Source organism: Aquarana catesbeiana, linkage group LG09 (assembly GCF_042186555.1).
Source record: "Aquarana catesbeiana isolate 2022-GZ linkage group LG09, ASM4218655v1, whole genome shotgun sequence".
NCBI lineage: Eukaryota > Metazoa > Chordata > Amphibia > Anura > Ranidae > Aquarana > Aquarana catesbeiana.
In genome coordinates this window covers 163,020,785-163,030,543 of record NC_133332.1, presented here as the reverse complement: position 1 = coordinate 163,030,543, position 9,759 = coordinate 163,020,785, and the positions used below count along the sequence as shown (strand labels likewise).

Here is a 9,759-nt window from a genome sequence, read left to right as displayed (position 1 = left end):
AGGGGGACCGAGGAGGTGGGGACGCCACTTCCTTACTGGAAGGCCCTATTCTATTTACTTCTCTTCCTTTTATTCTTCTCTTTACGCTTTACTCTTTTCTTCTTTTTTTTTTTTTTTTTTCTTCTCTAGTTTTCTTTGTCAATTATTCTTATTTTCTGTCTTGATAAACACTGAAATGATGCTAATTCCACTAAATTTAAAAGTTAACAGTCAGCTAGATTTACCGCCTGTAATGTTGTAACTGATCCACAAAGTCCATTATAATAGCTGTCGTTGAAAGTTTTGATTTTCAGGATCATCACTCACCTTTCTAGCACACGAATGGGCGGATCTAACTTTAAATTTATGCTCAATACCTTCATATAGATGTTAACCACTATATATACTGTTCATTAGATGTACTGAAACTGTATGGTTGATCTCTTTTGATAAATGGCATTGTTTGATAAGCTTTATTAACCTTCTAATAAAATTCTTTAATGAAAATTATAATATAATAAATAAAAATAAATAATAAAAAAAAATAAAAAAAAATAGTAATAAAATAAATTTCCCCACAATTCACTATCGCTCAATTCTGCAAGTGTTCTAATTTACTATCGCTGTTTTCTAGCTGGTCTAAAGCCACTTTTGACGTAAAGGGACACTTTTTGGTTGCTATGGACAATCTCCAGTTTCCAGGCAGAAAGAACAATGTATATCATGTAAAACTGCATGCAGGGCATGGGCCAGAGCACTGGGGACAAAAGGGATGTGAAATCATTTCATACAGTACTGTAATCTGTAAGATTACAGTACTGTATGTGTTATGATTTTGACTTTTTTTGAATTTGCCGCCAGGCTCCGCCCCCGTGTGTCGCGCCGCTCGCAGGGAACGGAGCCTGGCACGGAGAGGCTTCGGAGGAGGACGGAGCCCTTGGACACTGCGGGGGACATCGCAGGATCCCGGGGACAAGGTAAGTAACGCTGCCCCAGGATCCTGCAATGCGATCCCGAGTGTGGCTCGGGGTTACCGCTAATGGGACTGAAATTTAACCCCGAGCCACACTCGGGAAAACCGCCAGGGAGGTTAACAAGCATGACAGTTACTGGTTGTTAAGGACACCAGCAGCTGCCCATTCCTTAAAGGGAAACCCTGATTGGTTTACTTCCTCTTTGTTCCCCTGCAAAGTAAAAGCATAATGGGCTAGTATGCATCGCATACTAGCCCATTACATGCCACTTACCTGCAAAAAAAGCCTGCTGTGTTCCTGCTGGTGGCCGCATCCATCTTCTGCCCTTTTCTTTCCAGGGCCACGGACTCTGGCCAGAGCCTCGTGACGTGACTCCTGCACATGCGCGTGGGAGCCATTAATCACGCCACATACGGGTGAAGAAATGGCACGGAGGTCCGTTTCTTCACAGCAGCACAGTGTACAGGAAATATATCCTAAACGCCGCACGATTAGGAGATATTTCCACTACCTATAGGTAAGCCTTATTATAGGCTTGCCTATAGGTAAAACTTACAAATGTTGGTTTACAACCACTTTAACAACCAGCTGTTTACAGCCTGTGTTAAGGACGCCAGCGGTAAATTACTGCAGGCTTTCACTACTAAAATACCACATTATATCATAAAATAACTCCTGCAGTATTTTAGTAGCATTTTTTTTAGTGAATGAGAAAAAACATTTTGAAAAACTCTGCAATATTTTACCACATACCCAGATGAGGTAAGATACTGCTTGGAAAATGGAGCCCAATATAATGTTTGTTTTTGGGTGTAATGCCACTTTAAAATGGAACTAAACTCTCCTATCCTTTTCAGCCAAGGATGTTGCCATATTACCCTCTGATCTGAAACTGCCATGATGCTGCCATTATCAGTTATGAAACAAGCCATTTGATAGTTTGACAGTTTGGTTGAAAGCACAAGCAAATGTGAGAGATAGCATTCCTGGCATGCCAGAAATATAACTGTTTTTTGAAACCATAAAATCAATGAGTTTAGCTTCACTTTAACTCAAACTACAGTTCAGCGCATTTATATTTGCACATTTTTCTATTGCTGCTCAGTGCTTCTAAGCTGCTATTTTCTCTTGAGAATCCTTGAGTACAGCTTTAGGCGGAGTTCACACATATGCGAATTGCAAGCGAGTTTCGCCGAATCCAATTTACTTGACAGGAGAGTGTGACCGGCTCTCAATGGAGCCGGTTCACGCAGCTCCAGGGTGTCCATGGTTCGCATTTAAAAAGGGTCCTGTGCGTCTTTGATTCCGATTCAGATGCAAAATCAGGTAACAATTTGGACCTGATTCACACCTGAATCGGTGAACAGCGACGCACTGGACCCGATGCTGTGAACTCAGGCTTAAGTGCGGTTTGTTATTACATACTGCACCTCAGAAACTGGAATGTGTTTAACATTTTTGTATTATCCTTTAGTTTAAAAAAAATAAAGTAATATTTTATCATATGCTATAAAACTGCTAAATTCAAATTACATCAACCATGTAATTGCTTTTCATCTTCTAATTTTAATTTGAACGTCAGCAACTGCATTCCATTATAATTTATATGCACAGGAATTGCACATCTGAAGACTGTGGCACACTCCTGCTCTCAGGTATTGTAATGTGTATAACTCACTAGTAATGCTGTGAACAGGATAAAGTGAATGTTTTCTTACACCTCTCAGAAGTGAGATCTCAGTTTGTGTATATGATAGCATGATAAAGCTGAAATTACTTTTGCTACACAGAGCTGTACTGTAAAAGCTGAAACAGTGCTAATTTAGGCTGTGTTGGTGTGTTAGCCCCAAGCAGAAAATGTTATGTTGTGGGACGTTTTAGTCTTAAATACACTTGGATGAATCAAGTAATACAGCTCTGCAGATGCACTGCTAGTTTAGGGTAGACTAACTATGTAGCACAAAACAGTAGGAAAAACATACAGCTACAGTAGACTTAACATCAGATATTTTTTGTCTTTCTAGTGATGTATACAAATCATGCTACATGTAATTAGCATTCCATTCCTACAACAGGGGAATGTTAATTAATTCACAAACAACTAAAAAAACCCAAAAAGAAATGGACTGTTTTATAACATTTTTACCATGTTCAACTTTGCTTTTCCCTACTCACAACATCTGAGAAACTTATTGGAAAACCTAAACCGGAATTCTACTGGTCTGATTGCAGAGAGATGTGTGAATGTAGAGGCCATATACAGCTTACCTACCTTTTGGATCCCTTACTCATTTATGATATATGCAGTAATTGGGACAATGTTGCTGTGACTTTAGGTAAAACAAAGCTTACTTCAGGCCTTTTGTCAATGATTCAATTGAATTTGAGAAAGTAGCCTAACCAATTAAGAATAAGTTTAATATGGTTTTCTAACTGCTACTGCTGCTGTAGTAAACAGATCAATAATCCAATGGACTTTTTTAGCAAACAAGGAGCAGGAATATTCTTGCACAGCTCTATCCCTTCCCGTTCATATACATATTGTCTTGCTTTACTTGCACATCTGGCTGACCCACTAGATACAGAAGAGCCCAGTGTCTATCAATACCAAACTGATGTTTTGGGAGTATAGCCCATTTTTCTGGAAGCCTGATATTTTTAACATTAGCCTGAAAGGCATATGGACTATTATGAACATGGCAAGGAATCCACATGTGGCCCTTTTGCTATAGAGATAGCAGCCCATGTGGCTGATGCACTTTCATGTTTAAGAAGGTGGGAGGGAAAATTTGCTTTAGTTTTAGTAAAAAACCAAAAAGATGGACTGGCATAAGTGGATGTTTTTCATTAATCTCCCCTTAACACTCCAGTCTCTTAGGTAATAGTCACAATCATTATTTTCCAAAAAGTGTTACAGCTGCTGTATCATGCCATTTTCCAGTAAAAAGAAATATGGGAGTTGTCATTTCTGGGCTTCTTTGGAAAATGCTAGTTACCTAACTTGCCTGGTTCTGGCTTCAAAATTTATGAGTCGCAGACCAAGGCCAAGCATTTAGCAAATAAAGTAGTCATTTCTTATCTGTACAATGACTTGGTTCATGGGTTCAGCCTATATGATCTCCCATGAAAGGTTTCCTTTAAAGTTCAGAATTCAGCGTGAACAAAGTTAATGCCTGCTTGTTGGTCAGTTAGTAAAGTGCAAGTTCTAGAAGCCTGCATGCATTTACATGACAATACAATAATGATTTAAGTCAGTGGTCTCCAAACCGTGGCCAGGGGGCTGGATGCAGCCCTTTGCTTTCCTTTATCTGGCCCTTGAGACATTATTCCTGCCATGGACACCAATAATAAGGCGGGATTCCTGCCACTGACACCAACAATAGGGCACTATTCCTCCCAGTGACACCAACAATCGGGAACTAGTCCTCCCCCTATTACCAAAGTTGGGGCTTTGGTTACTCTCACTGGGCACAGTCCAACCTCCCCCCCTAAAATCTGAAAAACAAAAAAACTGGCCCTTTTGTTTAGAAAGTTTGGAGACCCCTGATTTAAGTGATGTAGTTTCATGATTTGTATGATCCAATATTGTATATGCCCTGTATTTTTACTCTTTGGCATTACTGCTGGTGTACATGTCCAAAATGAAAACGAAGAACATTATCTTAAAAATAATGGTGCATTTATTGAATTAGTTAAATCTGCATCTTATTTTGGCAAAGGCTCAGTCACCCTGAGAAATGTCCCATCTGGGTCAGTAAATTTGTTTAACAGATAATTAACATTGTTAAGAGAAAAACAATTTCTTCTGCATAAGATATGGGTTGTAACAGATTGGCATTTCATGCAAATAATGTTTTGAAACCTTATATTTTTACAAGTGTTGTACAAAATGTTACTATTATATGCATACTTTGTTTACAGGATGCAATCTGCTGTCTGAAAGCCAACATATTCACACTCAGAAGCTATGCTTCCCAGGATTGGAAGGATAGGAGGAAGAGCAAACTAAAATTGAAAATCGCTTTACACAAAAAGTATGCATTATCTGGTTTAGGTTGAACTGTTAGAATTTTTTTCCTGGCATGTAAAGCTCAAGAATGTGGATATATGGATTTTCAGATGTTGAATGGAACAAGGTAAGCCTTCCAGCCACAATTGGAGATGATTTACTAAAGGCAAATATGATTACTTTGCAAGGGGATTTTTACTTTCCTTAGTCAATGAGGTTATGTCCAAGCATATTTTATGTGTGTATGCGTGTTATATATATATATATATATATATATATATATATATATATATATATATATATATATATATATATATATATAAAATATAAAATATATATTTTTTTTTTTCTTGAAGAGTATTCTTTGCAAAGTGAATTTCTACCACATTCACTAAGGAAACTGCCCTTGCAAATTGAACATTTAATTGCAAAGTGAACAGCCTATTTGCCTTTAATAAATCAACTCCACTGACTGCTATGACGACCACTAATGTATCTGACTCAAGTTTTTTTTTTTCTGCTTATAGATGTACTTTTTTTTCTTAAACTGTACCAAATTCTGTTCTTAACATTTGACCTGTGACCTAGTCTATTTTATTATTCCTGGCTGCCACAGACAAGGAAACATGTTTTCTAGCTCTGCTTTACAATGTATCTCCTGCTATGCAGCAGTTTCTTAATGTAAATCTTCAGTAGATGGTAGTAGTTTCCTAATCTAATGTAAATGCTCCGCTAGATAGCGGAAACTGCCCAATCATGCTAGTATTGTTAGGACTGGAGTGACACTTTATATCTCAATAGCCATCCTTGGCCATCAAATCTCAGGAAAGCGTCAACTGGCCTCTTATGAAGAGAAGCCTAAAAACCATGTTTTAGGCAATCAGATATTTTTTCCACTGATCGAAATGCAGCCTATTGTTTTTAATCGGCCTATACACACAGGCACGTAAACGTGTACTGCGTACAAATTAGTAAAAATAAACTTATGATGACATTTTTTACCCAAAGAACTGTTTTTCTGGGATAATAGTGGAGTATCTGCAGTTCACATTTAACATACGAAACAGGTGTGTTTACTTGTGCATACCGATCAGCTTGTTTATAACTGTCTAACTACAACACTACATCAAGCTTAAACTAGTGTTTCTGGCTGCTATTTTTTAACTCTGAAATCTATGTTAAGTGTTGATTACCTAGGATTATAGCTTAACTGAATGCGATAAATTGACACTGTAGTAGGACTCATAAGCCAGACTGAAATCTGCATTTAAAGAAACTCATTGTATTGTTTTATTTATTGAGTATTAATGTAATTGTACTATAAAATGTAGGGGAAATAACCAGTCATTATGACTGTGTAGGCGATCCAATTCTAACACCTATGCAAAACTTTCCTCTGCTCTGCTTTTTTTCTATAATGCCCCTTGTTTAAGATGACCTATAAAATCCCATGCAATTTAATTTTTTTTTTTAGTCCAACCTTTTCTAAATTGAACTATATAACTGGGCAGGTTCCATTATGATGAGTAACAATGTGCTGTTAACTCTGTTTGATATGGTTAGTCTGACACCAGTTAGATCTAAATTATTTCCCTGGGGAAGCCAATAAACAAACTTTAAATACTGAAAACCACTTTTACATACTGAAAAATGTTACATCCTGCTGCCACGACTACAAACAGCTTCTATGTAATACTTCTAAATTAAATTTTATATTAAGCTTAATTTTTTTGAATGGTGCTTACCTTTCCTTGTCTTCTGATACATTCCTGAGATAATTAAATAGATATAAATAAAACTAATGTTTTTTATAGTCAATACTGTTTTCATGAAAGTTTTCAAACATTTGATTTCTTTAGCATTAATTAATTCTGAAGCTTCATAGGACATAAAATCTGAGGTGCACAAAACCACCCCCTTCACGTTTTAAGGTGTTATTTGTTGGTTCTTGGTTCACATACTTATAGTAGTAGGATTTTGACTGAAGAAACACATATCCATATATAATATAAAGAATAAATAATATATTTTAGAATGCATTTAAGTGATTCTATATATGTAGATAATTTGGACAAAAAAAAATCACGATTCACTATTCTTAATATTCTGTGCCTGCCCCTGAGCTTCACATAATTTAGATCAAGAATACAAATACCTTTCTTAGGCTTATGTGATATTACAAGATAATTGATTTACAAAAGAAGTTGAGAAACTTCACTCAACAAGTTGAGTGAAGAGTCCCTTCAATTATTCAATCATGTGTAAAACTAATTACTGTTTATTTCATCTGCACATGATTGGGTATTCACATTGAACACAGCTACACATTGTTAAATTAAGCTTCCTAATATCTTTTGTAAATTAGCAGAAATGTTACAAATTATACCAGAGTTTTTGAGATCTTTAAATTGCAAAAATAAACATTTAACTGTCTGTTTTTAAAAGCAAGTTGCCTTATATAAAATAAGTTATCAATAACATTCACAAACATATAGGTAAATATTTCCTGGAGTATGACTGGAGAATGCAATATTTCACCTAATTCTACATTTGTTTTATGTTTGTGCAAATGATTTGTTTCATACTTTGTAGACACTAGCTGTTGCCAGCTATATGCGTCTTAAATATCTTCACAAAAATCTCAAATTCTTCAAAACCTTAAAATGTATATGCATATTTGTTATTTATAGCATCTTAATAAATGGTTGGACACATATTAACTTCAATGAACTGTGTAAACTAAAGACTTATCTTGTAGAAAACCTTTGCATCATATCTACACGGGCAATCTTGGAGAGAGAGCTGGGCCACATCACTCCATTTATGTCCTTCCAGTCCTGAGATTTACACAGTCCTGCAAAGACAGCCTAGTGACGAGACTTTTTATTACTGCAGTTAAGCAATACAGCTAGCTTACCTTCCTACCTTTAGCCTGTAACTAAACAGTGAAGGAGCAAGAACAGACCGATGAGGGCTCTCTGTCATCAGGACTCTGGCTCCTAGTGCTACTCCTTTCTCTCCCAGCGTGAGTGCTGCTATGAAGATGATCTGTCTCCCCATATATTTCTGAATTATTGTGAATATTTCTGAATATATTTCTAGAAATGTGAGCCATCTGAGTTGTTCGCTTCAGATGAACTTGCACTTTAACTGGAAAAAATGTTTTCTCTTTTGTGTTTGAATGCTGTTAGGAATCTTCTCACTTAACTGCATAATCAGTTGAAGATTTTTTTTATTGTATAAAGACTATTACAGAATGCATGAAAATACCATATGGCCATAGTGTAGAGTTAATGCTTACTTTATAGCGGTTGTCCAGTTAAAATAAAAAGTGCAGGAAGGGGATGAAATGCTAAAAGATATGCACAGATTATCTATATCTATCCCGATATACAGTTTTTGTGCAAAAATGTCAAAATCCCAAATGCTGCTGGTGGAAATTGCAATACAAAAATCCATAACAATATTTTAGAAGAATTTTTTTTTCTGGGAAACAGCAGGGGGAGTGCATCAGTGAACAAACTTTTAGGATGCAAGTGCAGCAAGTGTTACCTGCACATGCTTGGCATTCCCCTTAATGTTCTTCTATAGTCTGAAAGCCTTGCTGATGCTGAAAAGATTAGCATGAAAGCTTAGACATTTTAGTAAGCCTTGATATAAAAAGCAAACAAACATGGTAAAAAAATATTGCAAAATAGATCGCTGTTAATGAACGTCCACACTCATCCATGTGAACGGGAAGGGATTCCTACCTTATTTAATGCTCTGTAAAAGGAAATTGTTACAAATCTATATTTTGCTAAATAATACAGCAGTTCTAAATAATTATTTTATAGTCTTGTTGTGACCTGTTGCTCCTCCTGTCCCTCTTTCCACTTGTTCATGAGCAGGTCACATGCTTCGCCCCATGAGTCAAACACATCCTCCGTCGAGTCTATTAGCTTGGTATTAGAAGAGCAGAGGTTGGAAGCACAGTGTAGGGATAGGGAGTTGGAACAAATTGGAGAATGATCATGACTCTGACCCCCAATACTCCCATCTTGACTCACCTCATTGAGGTTAATTTCACTTTTAGAGCACTCTGGCTCTTGATCGCTACATTTTGTGTCCTGCCACATGCAGTGAGGTTGAATAAGTCCATCAGAAATAGAATATACTGGTTCAGTTGGTGGTGTTGGCATATGTCCATTCATTTTAGAGAAAAGTAAGCCCAGTCTTTTAAAAGATTCCTTTTTGGAACTTGAAAGCCTTTGGAGCTTGTTTCCATTACGAATGAAGGAACGCTTGCTAATGCCATTGCTTTTGGGTGTATTATCCATGATTTCAACCCCAGACATAGTTTTAATAAGGGCTGAGACATTGAAATCCTTTTTCTTGTTGGCTTCATTAAAAGAAACACTCTTTGATTTGGGTCTCTCTTCTGTCCCTTCTTCCTTCTGTGATACCTCTGTACTGCTGGTGGAATAGCTTCTCCTTGGAGGTTTTCTGTTTCCCAAAAGATCAAGCACCTCGTAACGGAAGCTGGAGATATCCTGTTTTAATTCCTGCAACAAAATAATAGGTAATGATAAAGCTGCCTATTTTGACTGAGCAATTGGCAATAGATTGCTTACTGGCTATATATGACACAGGCTTAACTTTGTATGCGTACCACTACAAGAAAAATGGACTGTCAATTCCTTTATAAACATCCTTTTATTTGTTTAGGGGTTAAACTAATTATATTAAAGTCTAGCATTTCTGACCTTTTTAGAGTTGACAACATTCTTTAACAATGATACATATAGCTAGTACTAG

The 9,759-nt window shown here is 36.7% G+C and overlaps 1 protein-coding gene across 1 annotated transcript in view; it reads right to left on the bottom strand.

The window, feature by feature from the left end:
* Positions 1-4,610: 4,610 nt before the first annotated feature.
* The window catches only part of TRPC5 (transient receptor potential cation channel subfamily C member 5), a 618,377-nt gene continuing 613,228 nt past the window's right edge, over positions 4,611-9,759 (bottom strand). Inside the window, exon 11 of the mRNA XM_073599347.1 lies at positions 4,611-9,506. Within this exon, the coding sequence (XP_073455448.1) occupies positions 8,793-9,506 (714 nt within the window). The 3' untranslated portion in view covers positions 4,611-8,792. The remainder of the gene's footprint in view (positions 9,507-9,759) is intronic.